This window comes from Monodelphis domestica, chromosome 7 (assembly GCF_027887165.1).
Source record: "Monodelphis domestica isolate mMonDom1 chromosome 7, mMonDom1.pri, whole genome shotgun sequence".
NCBI lineage: Eukaryota > Metazoa > Chordata > Mammalia > Didelphimorphia > Didelphidae > Monodelphis > Monodelphis domestica.
The window spans coordinates 100467730-100485790 of NC_077233.1; the positions used below are offsets into that span (position 1 = coordinate 100467730).

Below are 18061 nucleotides of genomic sequence, written 5' to 3' on the forward strand. Positions count from 1 at the left end.
CAACTTGGAGAAATCTACCAGAAAGAACACAATCCACATCCAGAGGTAAAACTGGGAGCAGAAACACTGAGGAAAAACAACCACTTGATCACATGGGTTGAGGGGACGTGGTTAGGGATGTAAACTCTAAAGGAACATCCTAGTACAAACACCAGCAACATGGAAATAGGTTCTGATCAAGGACACAAGTAATACCCAGTGAAATTGTGTGTCAGCTACGGGAAGGGAGGGAAAGAATATGATTCTTGTAACCAAGAAATAATGTTCTAAATTGACTAATTAAATAAAATTTAAAAAAAAAAAGGTATCAAACATGACCACAACACTTGTATACTGCCTGACCCAAATGAAAAGAGAATGGGAAATATTTAACAATATAAATATAATATACGGTTACATTTTAAAACTAAGTCAATATGTGGCTCAGAAGGATCCTTATGTATGGATTAATGTACCTCATTTTTTTTTTAATTTGATGTCACTGTTCTATATCCCTGAGAAGTGGTCATCCATCCAATTTGAAGTTATCCAAAAATTTAAAGTCATGACCTCCTGGGGTAATTCAGTTTTTTGAAAACCCAATTATTAATTTTTTAAATCTTGAGCCAGAAATATACTCCTATTTGCCGCCTTATATATGATAGCCTTTAAATACCAGAAGATGATGATTATTTTTGGCTAACCCTATCCTGTTGTTTTATATCCTTGAAGAGTTGGCTCCCCAGTCCATTCACCATCTTGGCCATACTAACTTGAAAACATCCTTCCTGAAATTTGGCACTTGGAACTGATTGTAGTTCACATCATGGTCTGACCAAAGCATTCTGTAACCTCTCATTCTGGACAGTATGTTTCTGTTTCTATGCTTTTAGAGTTGCTTTAGCTTTTGCGGGGAATCATGTCTCAATTTATTGGGTTTATAATTCACTAATCCCACAGATTTTTTTTTTCTTGTGAAAACTTTTTCCATGTCTTTCCCATTCTGTACTTGTATAGTTTATTTTTTTTAACTCAATGACAAGCTTTCCCATTTCTATTAACTTTCCTTTTAGTAGATCCAACCCATCATTCTGTCCCAAGGGATTCGAAAGATCACTTTGGATCCTGATCCTATTCATGCCAAATGAATTTAATAAGCACGCTTTTATCATCCAAGTGCTAAATAGAACTGGGCCAGGGGATGTTTAAGTTTAATAGAGAAGATAACACAAATGATCACAGTGGAATGCTAATTTCACGAGATAAACATAAAATACTCTGGACATTCATGAGGGGAGAGATCATTTATAGCCATGAATATAAGGGAAGGCTTCATAGAGGAGCTGACATTTGAACTGGGTCCTGAACCACAAGGTTTTGATCGGATGGACATGGAAAGGACATTCTGAGAATAGGAAACTTTAAGGAAAGTTACAAAGGTGGGAAAGTTTAGGACATGTTTGAGGAATCTGATTTGTTTAGAATAGTAACACATAAGGGGCAAGAAGTGTGAGATGAAATTAAATAGCCAGGTTAGGAGTAGATGAGCACCTTGAATACCAAACTAAGGAGTCTGGATTTGATTCAGGCAATGGGAAACCATTCAAAAGACTGGAAGAGGTAAGGGTGGGGAGAGGCAGGTGAAGATCCATCCCATAGACAACATGAATCAAGCAGGATATTAGGTGAGAAATACAGGAGAGAAAATCCTCAGTTAAAGGATAGGGGTGGTATCTATGGACTGGTCTCCCTAGTTTCTCCTTCACCTTCCCAACCTACTTCCCGGAAATCTTTTGCTATTCTGCTTCTATTCACTGTAATACCAGCTACAGTTCCCTTTTTTTTTTGTACCATCAAACACTGGACACGACCCAGCCCAGAATTAAGAGATTCAGATATAAAACTTCTTTCAATCAAAACCTCATTTATGAGCAAGGCTGTTGACACCTCTTGCCATCAGGACCTTGAGGTAAAGGGCTGCCCTTGTTGTAGAGCACAATCTCCCATCCTTAGTGCTGGGAAAAGAATTTATTTTGCTCTCTGCCATTACAAATTTTATGGGTAGCAACCCTAGTAAGAAAAAAAAATACATTTCCATCCTAATCGCAATGAGGCAGGACTGCTAGCTGCCAAATGGAAAATCATCCACTCCGTCAACACCATTTCCTGTTCTCTTCTCCCCACCACCCCCCAGCCCTTATCTTTCATCTGGTTTTAAGGCAGAAGAATGGTAAGGGACAGGCAATGGGGGTCACACAGCTACATGTCTCCTTTCTACTCTTTTTTTTTTTTAAGTCCTTACCTTCTGTCTTAGAATCAATACTGTGTATTTGTTCCAAGGCAGAATTGGGGTAAGAGCTAGGCAATGGGGGTTGTGACTTGCCCAGGGTCACACAGCTAGGAAATTGAGGCAAGATTTGAACCCAAGACCTCCTGTCTCTAGGCCTGGCTTCTAAATCCACTGAACCACCTAGTTGAATCTGCCCCTATGGGCCCCCATTCTCTTAATCTCATGCACCTCAGCCCTATCCTTCCCTTTCCATTGTGCCTTATGGAACCCTTGTTCCACTGTTAATGAACTTCCCTTCATCTTGTACCCTTTCCTACTGTATGTTCTTATTTCAGCACTCATGAAAACCTGGTTTCCCTTGAAAACATCTTCTCTAGTAGTAGATACCCTTTCTCTTGTACCCTTTGGCATAAAGAATCAGGAGGAGGAGTAGACATGCTCTTTACTTCCCACTGAGACTTCCAGAGAGCCTTTCTCAGCCACCATCATTTAGCTTCTCCTTTGAGGTTTTTACCATGCTAAAATATTTAGATCCTGGATATATACAGGCCCTCAGGCCATCTTCCCTACTTCCTCAAGGATGTCAATTCCTAGCTTGCCATTTCCCCCACCTTGGACTCTGCCCTTATACTTGGAGACATCAATATACACATTGATATCCCCTCAAACACACTGGCCTCCATGTTTTTCTACCTCGAGTCCCATGACCTACTCTTTACTCATCTCTGCTTAATACAGATATGATCATACTCCTGATCTCAGGATCATCTAAATATTATTGAAATATATCCCTTTCCCTTATCCTTAAAAGAACTTTCACATGATTCTCCTCTCTCCTCAAACTATCATCCTATATTTTTCCTTCCTAGAAAAACTTAACTATACTTACTCTTCCCATTTCTGTCCTCTTGCATCTCATTCCCTTATAATTCTGGCTTCTGACTTTATCACTCACCTGAAACTTCTCTCCAAGATTACCAGTGTTCTTTTTTTTTTAAACCCTTACCTTCCATTTTGAAGTCAATACTGTGTATTGATTCCAAGGCAGAAGAGTGGTAAGAGCTAGGCAATAGGGGTCAAGTGACTTGCCCAGGGTCACACAGCTGGGAAGTGTCTGAGGTCAAATTTGAACCCAGGACCTCCCATCTCTAGGCTTGGCTCTCAATCCACTGAGCTACCCAGCTGCCCCCATACCAGTGTTCTTAATTGCCACATTTAATAGCCTGTCCTCAGTCCTCATTCCTCTTGACCTTTGCAGCATCCAATATTATTGACCATTTTTTTCTTCCTGGATACTCTCTCCTCTCTGGATTTTTATGACCCTGATCCTCTTCCCATTTTTAGTTATTTATTTGTTCATTCATTCATTCATTCATTCATTTATTCATTTGTTTGTTTGCTTATTCCTGACTTTTCTCAGTGTCCTTTTCTGGCAATTATACTATCTGTATTTCGCCCTGATGTGTTTGTGTACCCTAGGGGTTCTTCTCTCTACTTTCTTGGTGACTTCATCAACTCTCATAGGTTAAATAAACATCTATGAAAATATAACTTTAGACCATATCACCAATAGTCTATTGTACACCTTAAATTAATATCCTTTAGGCAGCTCAGATTCAACATGTCCAAAATGAACTCCTATCTTATTGTAATGTGCATAGAATAGTGCCTGGCATGCCTGGCACTTTACAAATGTTAGCTTATTATTATCTGTTATCCAAATCCACTTCCTAACTTCTCTATATCTTTTGAAAGTACCATCATCCTTTTAGTCATTCTCTGACTCTTCACTTCCCCTCACCTCTTATATCTAATCACTTGCCTGGTCTTGTCGATTCTATTTCCAAAACGTTCCTTGTATCCATCTCTTCTTTCCTCATATGGTCACTGCAATAGTGAGTATACAGGGTGTTCAGGAAAGACTAGTACCTCTGGTATGAGGGCTTGCTGAGCCGTTTTTCAGGGCTTCTCACCCTCCTTTGGTGTCCATCTTCCACCCAGCTCTCAACTGTGGCTCCAAGAAGCTATAGCATGCACAACAGCCACTCCCAGTAAACCATCTTGGGAAGGTGGGCTAAACCAGGTTCAAGGTAACCGACAGACCTAAAACCCCTTGCTGAATCAGGCGGGTATCTACCTCAGGTATTTGGAGACTTCTCCTGGCAGAATGGGCAGATTTGAGAACAATTTGTTCCAATGGCCATGAAGATGAATGATACAGGCATTATCGAATGCTTAGAGCTTGGTCAGACATCAAAGATGCTGTGCTCATCCACTGCATCCCAGGCCATTACTGGTCGTTCTGAAGTTTGTCTTGCCACTGATGACTTTGATGACTGGAGGAGAGTAAGAATGAAACCTGAGCAACTGTGCCTCTCTTAAATCCAATTTTTGCATGAGTCAAAGGATATCACCAGTGATGCTATTTTGGTTCTCTTCAAGAGTATGAAGAACAACAACCAACCAACCACAAACACTACCTCATTTCAAGTTCTCACCATTTGTTGCCTGGACCGTTGCAGGAACTCCTTAATTGGTGATCCCTGCCTTGCCTCTCCCCTCTCCCATTCATCTTCCTCATGGCTTCTAAATGGATAGTTATAAAGTATAGGGCTGACCATGCCATTCTTACATCTAGGATAAAATACAATATCCGAATTAAAGCCAACAATTTAAAGTTGTTCACGCTCTGGCTCCAGCCAATTATTCTAGGCTAATCAGATATTCTCCCTCATTGGCTTGACACTCTAGCCTACAATACTTTATATTCCCATGTTGGATATATTCCTGGCAGGATATATTCCTGCTTCTTCTGGTCTGGAGTACTTTCCCTCTTCAGCTTCCATAAAGGATCCCTAGCATTTTTTTTAAACCATTACCTTCTCTCTGAGAATCTATACTAAGTATCAGTTCCAAAGCAGAAGGGGATAAAGGCTAGGCAACTGGGGTTAAGTGACTTGCCAAGGTTCACACAGCTAGAAAGTGTCTGAGCTCATACTTGCACCTAGGACCTCCCAGCTCCAGACCCAGCTCTCTATCCACTGAGTCATTTAGCTGCCCTTCCTAGCATCTTTAAAGGCTCAAATCAAATGCCATCTCCTACACAAGGTCTATTCTCATCCTCCCAGGTTGCTAGTGCCCGCCCCATGAGGAAGTTACTTTTTATATATTTTGTATTTCCTTATATGTAGTCATGTTATTTTCCCTTAAAAGTTTCTTGTTTGTTTTTGTCTTTTGTCTTTCTATCTGACTTGTCTAATGTAATGCCTGATACATATTAGACGCTGCTGGTAAGAATGTATTCTTGTACCTCTTATGCCCATGGCATATTTTTTATTTTATTTTAATTTATTTAAATTATGTATAACATTAATATAATTTATCTTATTAATAATACGTATTATTTATTATTATAGTATATGTGATTAAATTTCTCTGCTAGAATATAAGGTCCTTCTTGAGGCAAAGAATCATATTAAGCATCTTAATAAACCATATTTACTTAAAATTTCCTTATGCTCAGCATAGTGCATTATAAATAACAAGCATTAAAGGGTTGTTCAGTAAATTGGAGAGGGAAGAAACCAGAGGTAGGAAGGCAGTTCATGTGAGATGTAATGAGGGTGCAGAGGAGGGATGGGAATGGTAAAGGGGAGATAAATTACATCAGAGGTAGTACAGAATTAGAGGTGGCAGGATTTGGGGCTTCTGGGAGAAATCCAAAAATGATCCTGTTCATCCTAGGAACCTGGGAGAATGGCGGGAGAACCGGGAAAGTTTTGGAGGAAAAATGATGAGTTTGTTTTGAACACATATTTATTATGTGTGTGCTATGTACACAGAGTGGGTAATTTAGGCTGTGCAGGGGAAGCACTATTTACATAATAAAAGCTGGCACTTAAAAGAGAACAGAAACATTTCTATAGCACTTTATAAACATCTCGTTTGATTCTCACAACCTTGTGATGTAGAAACTTATGGATATTCTCACCATTTTGCAGATGAGTTACCTGAGGCATGGATAGAGTAAGTGACTTGTCTAGCATCACATATCAAGGAAGCATCAGACAAGGACAGCATTGGATCCTAGGTTTGGCCGACTTCAAATATAACACTTCTGGTGTCCATCTCAAATAGAAACAGATGAGAAAATGATAAATTAACATTATGCTTTATTGCATTTTTATTTATTTTGTTAAGCATTTCCCATTATATTTTAATCTGGTTGTAACTTTGTGGGCTGCACACCTCTGCTCTACAACATGCTGCTTCATTTGTGACATCATCCCTGATCTCTAGGAGCTTATAGTCCAGCTTAGAAGATACGTACACAAATAATTTTAACACCAGATACTACCTAAGGGGTACAAATGAATGAAAAGAGCATTTATTAAGTGCTTATGTGCAAAGGAAAGTATTCAGTGCTGGGAATAAAAAAATAATAATAGCTACCATTTATATTCCACCTACTATGTGCCAGGCACCATGCTAAGTACTTTATAATTATGATCTCATTTAATCCTCACAATAACTCTGGGAGGTAGGTAGGTAGGTGTTATTATTTTCCCCTGTTTTACAAATGAGAAAACTGAGGCAAACCGTCAAGTGACTTACCCAGAGTCAAATGGCTAGTTAGTGTCTGAGGCCAGAGTTGAACTCAAATTTTCTTGACTCCAGGGCCAACACTATCCACTGCACCATGAAAAATCTGAGACAGTCTGTGCTATAGGTACTTATTTCAATTGGGGCAGATGACAAATAAAAATTTAGTTGTAGGGCAAATGGCTCTAAGACCTAGGGATCCTCAGGTTCCATAAGTAGGGGATGACTGTGCCAGGGGACTTCAGGGCATTAAGGCAGGGCAGATGGTAAGGCCTGATGGTCCAGAAGGAATAGAATTGTTGACTCCCACTGGATCCAGTCCATGTGAACTTGTCTGTATACAACAAGTGGTGTAGGAATTCAACTAGGAGAGAGAGTGCTTCTAACTTGGGGATTGGTGAAGGCCTTATAAAGGAGATAGTACTCAAAGAATGGGTAGGATTCTGAATTAGAGATAATGGGAGAGTGTTCCCAGTAGGTGGAACAACAGAAATAAAGTCAAAGAGACAGAAAAATTAAGGCATGTTTGGGGGGGGATATGGCTGGACCAATGTGGCCAGATCAGGGAGTATGTAGTGTATAAATGGAGATTTTGAACTCTAGACTTCATTCCCCAGAAGTCCTTGGTATTTCCCAGAATTCCCTATAATCTCTCCTGAGTCTGTCTCCATGTTGGCTAGATCACAATTGCTATTTAACTGGCAGTAACGCTTCCCAGGTGCTCTTCCTTTGCAATGATGTAGCAGGTATAGTGGTAAGCTAAGTGTGGGGATTTTAAATGGGCTAATCAGCCATGGGCACATGGTTTTTATTTTGTATCTTCTTTATTCCTTGATTTCTAATAATACTTAATAAACCTCATAAAATATAATATTTTTATTATTAGAGATATAATTTAATTTTTACAATAGTGAGAGCAGTTGGGGCTAAGGTCAGAGAGGCGGTTTAGGCAGCTAAAAGTGGAGGGCTTTGAACTTCAGGCCTATCTTGGAATCAATGGGAAAACAATAGATTTTTGAGCATGGAAGTGAGTCTTTGAAATCTTTTAGGCAAATTAATCTGGTGCCATGGATATTTGGAGGAGAGAGGAGGCAGAGCTAGGTGAGTATTGCAGTGATCCAGAGAAATATCGGATAAGGGAAAATTGACAGGGAAATGAATAATTGATTATTGTGAGGAGGAAGTTAAAGATAGACAGGGGATTTTTCCTCTCTGGGTTATGTCACTTTTCCAGGTAAAAAGAAATTAAATTAACCCTAAAACATCTTGAGCTGCCTGTTTCCCAATCTCTGAGCCCCATATATTGGTCCTTTATTGTGCAGAGTCCCATCCAAGAAAGTGAGCTCATCTGGATTCTTCCCAAGCTCCAGGCTTTGAAATTCTCCTGAACAGACTTTAAGATGCCCGTGCATGGCAGCAGATGGAAGGCGTTGTTCAGTCTTGCTCTTTCAGACTTTCTAGAAGAAAAATCTGGTTCAGAAGCAGAGACACATTCAGTGTTTTGGCCATTAAATGAGCCTCAACTCATTCTCTAGCCTGTAGTTTGCTAGCATAAAATTTCTGGGATTCACAGAGTTTTACTCAAAGAGATCTCCTAAGGAAAGAGTGCAGGAGGGAAAATTTGTGGATACTGGTGGGAAAGGATTTGATGTGTTGACCAGGTAGTGGATTGAAAAAAGATGGTACATACATTTTTAGAAATGTTTGTAAAATTTGAGGTTGTTAGGGAAGCTCTGGGGTAAAGGAACAAGGACTGGAATGATTCTGAATAGAAGTGATTCCACTAAGAGCCTGAGCAGAGGAATTGAAGGGGATTAAGGATATAGGGACAGAAGACAAAACTCCTTTGGATGAAGGAGGATTTATGGTAGGTATGCTCCTAAAATTTGCAGAATACACAAAGGTGGGAAGAACAGCTACTCTAGTGAATGACAGAGGCATGATGAGTCTGATAGTCAGGCTAGAGCATTGGGCTGACTTGATTACCACTTCTCAGATTATAGTGGGTATTCCTTGGTATATAGGTTCAAATAAAATAATAATAGCAGTTAGTATTTTTATATGCCAAGCACTGTGCTAAGTATTTTACAAGTGTTATTCTGTTTGATTGTTACAACAATCCTCAGAAGTAAATGTTGTTACTATCTCCATTTTACAGTTGAGGAAACCAAGAGAGATTAGGTGACTTGTCCAAGGTCACATAGTAAGTATCTGAGAATGGATCTGAATTCTACTTTTTCTGACTGCAGGCCGGGTGCTCTGTCCACTGCAATACATAGCTGCCTCTAGATGGCCACTAAGGTCCCTTCCAACTCTCAAACTTTGTGGTTCTATAGCATTATTGATTGGAAATTTAATTAAATTTAGTAGGTATATAACCCACTTACATGATGTACTAGATGAGAAACAGCATGATATAGAGCTAGTTTTGGAATCAGAAAGACCTGCTTTCATATGACCCTGAGCAAGTCACCTTTTGGTGCCCCAGACAATGTCTCTGACTATCAATTTCAGCAAAGGAGTCCATCTACATTGATGGAAGAAGTTCTTCACCAAGAGCTTCCTATATAGATGAAATCATATATCTGGTCAAAAAAGAAAAGTGGTAGGCATGAGGGACACAATGACAAAAATGAAAGTTCCTGCCTTCAGGCACCTTGTATTTTATTGGGGGGGGGGGGTAATGAAATGTATCCAGAGAAGTAAACATAAATTATACATAAAGTAACTTCTGGTGGGGTGTGGAGAAGGGCTGTTAACAGTGTAATGGAGAAGGTAAAGACAAAACTGAACTTTTAGGGGAGCTAGGAAATCCACAAGGCAGAAGGAAAGTTAGGAGAGCATTCCAATCAGTCAATAAATGTTTATTATGTGCCTACTATGTGCCAGGCACTGTGCTAAGTACTGGGGATAAAAAAAGAGGCAAAAGACAGTTCCTGCACTCATGAAACTCACAATCTAACGGGGAGACAAGAAGTAAACAAATACGTGCAGGCCAGCTAGATACAGGGTAAAATGGAAATAATTAAGAGAAGGAAGGCAAAAGAAATAAGAGGTGGAATGGAATATCTTGAATGTGTATCATAGGATCTTTGATTTAGACTTGGAAGGAACTTTAGAGTCCATTTAGTCCAGTTTGGTTGAATTGCAAATTTCCTGAGAGAGAGAGAGAGAAGTATCAGATTATTCTGGATAGAAAGTTAGGAGCCACCCTTCAAAAGGCTTTAAATGCCAAATAGATGAGTTTGTGACATAATGGATAGAGTACTGGGTTTGGAGTGAGGAAGTCTAAGCTTCATGAGTTCAAATCTGGCCTCAGAAGTATCCTAGCTGTGTGACCCTGGGCAAGTTCCTTAACCCAGTTTGCCTCAGTTTCCACATCTGTAAAATGAGCTGGAGAAGGAAGTGGCCCACTATTCCAGTATCTTTGCCAAGAAAACTCCAAATGGAGTCATGAAGAGTCAGACACAAAGGAACAACAGCAACAGAGGAGTTTGTATTTTATCCTTGAGGCAATAAGGATCCACTAAATCTTAAACAGAGAAGCAGTAATATGGTCGGAGCAGGTTCAAAGTGAATAGGGAGTGTTTATTACACAGTCCTCCAAGTTTCTTTAGTTCAGAGGTGGTGGTGGGGCATGTGGGAGTGCTTTATGGTTTTGTGTTTGTTCATGAGCTCCTGTGAGCTTTTCATAGCTTACATTTTCTGTGGTGTGTGAAATAAACACCCAGGGTCCGTGTTGTACACTAAGTACCTGTACAAGAGTTGAGGACTTTGCTATTTACTTTTAGAGAAACCTAGTCATGAGCTAGACCAGGATTATATTGTAAGATGTTCCTGGAGAACTCCAGGCAGAAGCAATGAGCTAAAGAGAGAAAACGACTTTCATGGTGTCAGGTCCCCTTGATCAAACCCAATCTATGTGAGATTAGAGTCCTTGGGGTCTTGGGCCATGGATGACAAACAGATTAGCTTACATTAATTGGGGGAAAAGAAGCTAAGGTCATTTGATGAGTGTGGAAACAGGATTTCTTTTTAACATAATATAAGCTACCTAGTACCACACAAGGATGTGAATATATTCTATTAAATATGATCCACTATTCCCCCTCACATGATACCTTCCAGCCAAACTGGCTGACATTCCATCTCTTGCCTCTGCACTTTTTGCACATGACTGGAATGCACTCCCTCTTCATTTTCACCTCTTGAAAGCTTGGCCCCCTTCAAGCAGGATATTTGTACCCCTTGTGCCTCGAATAGTGCCTGGCACATAAATGCATCTGAGAACTATTTTTTTTTTGATTGATTATCACTTTGGAGGATTGGAGAGGTGGGGAGAAGATGAAGACAAAGAGACCAATTAAGAGGAAAAAGGTATAAAGGCTTGAGCTAGGCCAGGTTGTAGAGAAAAGGGAAAGAATTCTAGATCTGTTGTGGGAGAATAAACAAGGTCTGGTATAGGGCAGAGAGAGAAACTGAAGAGATGACTGTAATTCTTGAGCTTTAGAAATAACTTCATGTACCAAAGCATTTAGCACTGTGCCTGGCACTTAGTAGGAGCTTAGTAAATGTTTATTGACTAATAGGCCAACAGCTGGGATTCTGGGAACTGGCAATGTGGTAGATGAATTAGCCAGTCTCTGAATGGGACTGGAGTGAACCTGGATACGGCACAGATGGCATGAAGTGAGACTGGTTAGACTAAGAGAGGAAGACTAAGGCTCAAACCTTTTCCTCTCCAGATACGATTCATTCTAGAGCATCACAGTATGGTGAAGCATGGAGGCTGGTTGTTAGAATGGCCCATGCCCACACATGCTTTCCCTCTTTCAGGCTGGGGAACAACAGTATTTTTGTTTTTCTGAAGCTTGGTTTTTAGTCTTTTACCCACCTCCGGCCAGATCCAGCCCCTGGGAAATTCAGTGGGCCAGTGCAAACTAAAGGCAGAGGAGGCGGGACACAGCCCAGACCCCCAGCTGCCTGACACCTGAGGTCCTGCCTAGCTTTGTCTGGTAGGCGGGGCCTGTAAGAGAAGAGGCACCATTGAGCTGTTTGGAGAGCTGGGGCGAGGGTTGGCTCCAGGGAGCATGGGCGGTGCCAACTCAGCAGGGAGAGTTGGAGAAGGGTGGGGCTGCCCAGCTTCGAAGGTAAATCCCTGTTCTTGCCAGGGAAGGGGCCCAAACAGGGTTGGAATGTGTTCCTGGGGCCCGCCTCTCTAGCTCCTGGACAACATGTAGACCATGCTTGGCAGCTAAGTCCTCACTGCCCTCTCTACATTAATGAATGCCTCTGCTCTTTCCACTTCTCCGTTTACTTTCCCCACCTCAATTATCCCATTCATCCTCCATAAAGGCTGCATGAGTTAGTGGAAAGATCTTGGATTTGAAGTCAGAGGACCTGATTTCTAATGCTAGCCCTGCTTCTTCTCATCCCTTGTGTACCTTAGGAAAATCATTTTCCTAGGGCTTGGTTTCCTTACCTGACAATTAGATGGCTTAAGTCCCTTTCAGCTCCAATTCGATTATCTTGTGATCTTTCCTTGTTCCTTCCCCAAATTACATCCTCTCATTTACCCATCTTTTGCCTCTCCTTTCCCCCAATCCTAAAATAAAGAATTCATTGACATTTCAGAAAGTTCCAGATGTTGACAAAAACCTTTTTGCTGGAGATGGTAAGAAAATGGAAACCACAGGATTAGAGATTATAGCTGGAAGAGAACTAAAAGGAGAAAGAGACACTTTAACCTGTTTCTTCTGTTTCTCTTCATCCATTTCCCACCCTTTTCATGTGAGTCCATTGCAAAGATTTATTCTTGTTTCTCTTCTCTTTTATATGTAGTCACTTGGAATTTTCGTTCACCCCCATGGTGACTAAATCTATGCTGACTCTCAAATCCCCAGCCCCGAGTCCTCTGAGCTATATAGACCTACACCTCTAACTATCTATGGGGTATAGGACACCCACAATTTGGAGGTTTGGTACACTTTACTCCTGAATTTACTGTCTTCAACTTTGAAGCTTCTTTATGACTTTACTATTTTGATGGCTGGTACCCCCTTGTTCACACAGTGTCCTATTTTTGAAAATATAAGATTATCTTGAACTAATTCCATGTCGAAATGTTCACAAATTCTGTGACATCTCTCACATCCATATCCTTCTGTTCCACTGACTGTCATAGCACACTCTCATTACCCCCATCCCAGCTCTATTTCAAAAGCACATCTCTTTCCCTCCTCCTGCCAACCCAGCTTTACACCCCTGCCCCATTATTTTTTCTATTAAATAAATCTTGTTGTATCACTCCTTCAGAAATTTTTTGGTTATTTCTTATTGCCCTTGAGTTGACATTCAGGGCTTTCTGGTCTGGTAGCACTCTCATCTTTCCATCTCACACTATTTCTTCCCTTTCCCATCCTCTGGGTTCCAGTCAAATAGGACAATGCTGTTCTCTAATTCAAATGGCACACTTCGGGGAAGTCTTTTCCTAGCATACCCAGTTGGTAGCAATCCCAGATAGATTTCACATATTCCTGTGAATATCACTCATAAGATCTTGTGTTGTTTGGCTTTGTGAGACTTTGTGTCATATCCCCCATTATACTGTGAATTATGAGGACATGGACTGTGACTTGTTTAAACTAAATGTTCTATCTCCCAGAGCCTAGTCCAATGCTTTCCCAGGGTTTAATGCTTAATTGCAGGATAAAGGGAGAGGAGCTTCAAGGCAGGGATGTGAGGAAAAGGGGGGAGGAGGAGGGAAGGAGGGAAAAATGGTAGAGAAGGGAGGGCAGCCTCAGGTCGGACCATGTCAATCCCCTATTCAAAAATCTTCAATGCTTCCTTATTGCCTTTTGGATAAAATGCAGACTCTGTAGCCTGGCATTTAAAGCTATCCACTAACTTGGCTTCCACCTACATTTCCAGATATTGCACCTTGCTCCCTTAGTAAAATGGACTTTCTTGCTATTTCAGGAATTGGGCATGCTCTTTCTAGTCTCCATTCATAGATTTTAACTCAGAAAGGGTCTTTAGAGATCTAGTTCACCCTCTCATGCCCAGAGATCTTAAGTGACTTGTCCAAGGTCACACAGCATAGTAGAGATTGAAACTGTTATCTTTGGATGCTTTATAAACCTCTCTTTTCATCTGACCACTGCTAGGTTTTCGCAGGTTGTCTGTTCCCCAATTTCTGATATGTATTCCTTCCTTACCTCTAATTCATAGGACCCCCAGCCTTCCTTTAAGGCAGAATTCAGGTCTTCCATCCACTCACAACCCACTATTCGAACTTGGCATTTACTAATTTATTCACATATAGGTAGTCTCCCAAGAAAATGGGAGCAATTCTTAGGCATGGCTTCTCTCTGCCTCGCTGTCTTTCTCTCTGTCTCTGTCTCTTGGTGGGGCGGAGAAAGTGGAGAGAAAGGAAAGGTAGGAGTACAAGCAGGTGAGGGTGCTGGCGGAGGAAACGCGATGGTGCCTCCCTTTGCTGCCCACCCTGCTTTCTTCTGCAGCACTTTTGGGCCTGGCTGTTGGATAGGGAAGGGACTTGGGGGTGGGGGTGGGGGTGTCTCTGTTCCTGGGCAGCCGGGGTCTGGAGGGAGGGAGGAAAGGAAGGCGCAGAGCCCGGGGGAGGACGCGGCTTTGTCTCCATTGTTCCTGGAGGTGAAAGCGCCGGGCCGTGGGGGATGGGCGGGCGCAGTTTTCCGCCCCTTGGTCTCCGGGTAACAGCTGTGGCTTCGCGGGATCCACCTCCGGGGGCGGGGGTAGGGGAGGCCCGCGCAGCTCTGGGGCTCGTCTCAGCCCAGATCAGCGCAGCGCAGCGCAACGCCACTCGGCTCCGCTGAACTCCGCTCAGTCCCGCGCTGTGCAGCCCGGCGCTGCAGAAGAATCAGAACGCAGTCCAGCCGGGTGAGTGCATCTCTCTCTCTCCCTGCAGTAGGGGCCGAGTGGCGAGTCCATGCATCACGGGGCGGGGAGGCGGGGAATGCAAGCACCCTGGGAACTCTCCCCTGGTCACCTGGGGTGGGGAGCCGGCATCCCGAAGGATAGCTTTAGGAACAGACCACTTGGGCCGCTTTGGGTTTTCTGTTGTGTGGATCCCTCACCTGGACTGGGAGAGCGATTGATCTGGGGGTTGGAGGGTGGGTGGGGGGGCTGTTTCATCAGGGGGATTTTGGACCGAACTTCTCTCGTGGAAGAAAACTTCAGGGTCGTTTTGATTGGGAGAGAAGGGAGGCGGGATCGGTTCCCCCTGCACCGGAGTCGAGTGCCCCCTCCCTCCGCCTTCGGGCAGCCCCTCCTCTCCCCCACCCTGCATCCTTACCAGCCAACAGTCTTTCCCTCCCCGCCAGGACCAGATAGGGGCTTTACCTCTTGGACGCTGGGGGCAAGAATCCTGTGCTGAGGAACCCTGGAGGTGGAATACACACAACTTGGGGGTGGAATACTGGGGAGAGGAGGTTCCAGGCTCCTGCACCTTGCCTAGCTCCTAGGACAACTGGGAGACTGTTTCTTAGCCCTACCTTTCCAACCTCTCAGAACTCTATGCCTCTAAATTCAAACACGCTCTGGATTGCGGACCCTCCCCCCCCCCCCCCCCCCCAGTACATCTTGGGATCCTCTTCCCTCCATCAGTACACACCCTAGATCGTGACTCCTCCTTCAATACCTACACGGTGGATTTTGACACTCTTTCTTTAATATGGACATCCTTAATGAGTCCGCCCTCCCTAACTTCCCTCTCCTACTTCAGTACCCACTCCGCAGTGACGCTCTTCAGTAAACTAACTGGATTGTGTCACCACCTATACTACCAAAACACATATCCTGAGTTATGACCCTCCCCTTTCCCTTGGTACATAACCTGAATTGAGACTTCCCGCTCCCCAAACCTCTAAAGGCTCACATCTGAGTGCAACCCATTGGGCTGTTAATGAGTAACTGGCCTCTGTGGCCAGCTCGGAGGACGGGAGCGGTTTCTCCAGCCATTCCAGTGAAAGCTGGTTTCTCCTGAATGTGGCTTCTGGGGAGCCAGCCAGTGGTGAACACCCCCTTTGTACAGGCTGGGGGGGCTGGATGATCAGGACAAACCCTGGGTCCCGACCTCTGAAGAAGGGGAAGAAATCTCCTTTGCTGAAAAGAAGCCTCTCTGCAACCCTATCTCAGCCTTTCACAACTCTTCCTGGGAATGGAGAGGAGGACTAAACCAGGGAATGGGGGTGGGAGTAATCTGGGGGCCATAGCTCTTGGACATCTACCTAACTGGAAGATGAAGAAGTCATACTCCCCCTGGTGGATGAGAAAGGGAGATGGTCTGAAGGAAGTTGGGGAGCCCTGGAATAGGGAATAGTCTGGTGCCAATTTTGGCATTGTTGGAGGAGAGATTTTTTACTTGGGGGGAGGAGATATTAGTAGGCCCAATTGGAATGTGTTCGGATTCAAGGGTAGGTAGTCTTCTTCAGAGTTCTTTGAAGGAAGTTTGGGGAGCCTGAAGGACCAGTACTGCTCCCAAGTCCAATTAGTGTTCAGATCTCATTAACAGACCCGGGTTCATGGTCATTAACTAGTAAAACTATTTCTGAAGCCTCCAGAATTTTTTATTTGATCTTGGTCTTTCTTGTCTCTGCTCCTCTCATTGACCCCTACGTTATCCTCCTCTCATCTGTCTCCTCTATTACTATGCTTGGCACAAATTAAGCACTTAATAAATGCCTTTTCATTCCCATTCATTCTTCCTTGACCCTTCCCATATTGTTTTCCTTGTCCTTTTAGTCTTTCCCTCTCACCATCCCCAATACCATCTCCACGACCCTTCTTGCCTGTCTGGTTTTTGTCCATGGTGGGGAGAGGAATATGGAGTAAGTGAGCCATGATCCTTGGGAGGGAGCTGATGATAGAGAACAGAACAGCAGTCGTCTGTCCTCTCCAGCCCCCTTCCCCTTGAGTCACTCCATCCGTGCAGACAGCTCCTGGGAATCCCTGGGGAGGGGAAAAGAGAACTGATTGGCTCTCCAGGGTCAGTAGAGGAAAGGAGGGAGGAACGCACATGATGGGAGCAGCTTTGGACCTGCCTTGCCCAGGATTCCCTCTCACCCCCCAACTGGCTTTTCCACTGGTCCTCTGTCCCCCACCCCTCATGCTCCTGGGTAAGAGAAGCAACAGTTTGGGTCCTTTGGCATCTACTGTGTCACAGGTTCTTTGAGGAAGCCCCTGCCTATTCCTTGAACTGGCCAGCTATGACAGTTGCTACCCTCATAATGTTTCTGGATGCAGGGTGATTATCTTCTGTTATGGGTTATATTATTGTTTATATGGGCATCTGCCTTCACTTCCTCCAACAAACACACTCCTTAACTGCTCCAGATGCCCATGATATCCATTTGAACAGCCTTCTTGCATTCTCATCCGCTTCCTGCTTGGGGGGGGGGTAGGCATGGAATGGGATAGCGCATGGTGGGAGAAGAAGGAAGGTGCTAGAGAAAGGAGGAGAGCAACCAAGTTGGAAGGGGATGGAGATCCCAGTCCTGGGGATTCTCTTTTTAGGTTCGTCTAATCCCAGCTCCCAGGTTTTGGCCCCGGAAGTGTAACAGTCTTCAGGAGAAGCCCCCTCCATGCCTTTTGTTTGGGAGAGGTACAGTTGGGTCTTCTGAACTTGTCTGTTACTAGGTCTGTGTTGTGGGCATATGCCTGTAGTCAGTGGGGGTGGGGTGGGGGAACATGGGGGTGGGGCTCTGCCAAGATCCTTCTCCCAAGGCTGCTGTCCTCTGAGATTGCCTAAGAGGCTCCTGGAATCTGATGCTTTGGCTAAAAGAAAGTAGAAGCAAGCACTCCATCCAGACACAGACTTCCTTCCTTTTAAAGTAGGAACTTTAGACAAACTGTAGATTCTCTCTGGCCAGTGGTGTTTTGCAGTATTTTCTGGAGTCTGTGGGATCCTGGGAGAGAAGATATCCCTTCTTTGCCCTTTTCCTGGTCTGGATCTGAAAATGACCCAAGCCAGTGGCATGGGAATCAGGAAATTCCCTTGTTCTCCCACAGTAGGATGTATGGGGTAGAGGGAAGCTTTCAGCCAGCTCCTACTCCCCCTTTTCCAGCCCTCCTACTCTCCATCCTCCCTTCTCAGTTCTCACCCCCACATCCTCTCTTCCATGCCACTCATTCTCCCTTGCCCCCCACCCCCAC

At 43.5% G+C, this 18061-nt stretch overlaps 1 protein-coding gene across 2 annotated transcripts in view; it reads left to right on the forward strand.

Moving 5' to 3' along the window:
• Nucleotides 1-14548: 14548 nt before the first annotated feature.
• PLXNB1 (plexin B1) overlaps nt 14549-18061 on the forward strand; it is a 62534-nt gene continuing 59021 nt past the window's right edge. The window contains exon 1 of one of the 2 annotated variants that reach the window (XM_056805290.1): nt 14549-14788. Coding sequence is in view for 1 of the 2 variants with exons in the window: in XM_056805289.1 (XP_056661267.1) it covers nt 17491-17510 (20 nt within the window). In the remaining variant the exon portion in view is untranslated. Of the gene's footprint in view, nt 14789-17400; nt 17511-18061 lie in introns of those variants that run through there. The other variant, XM_056805289.1, reaches the window with a different exon arrangement.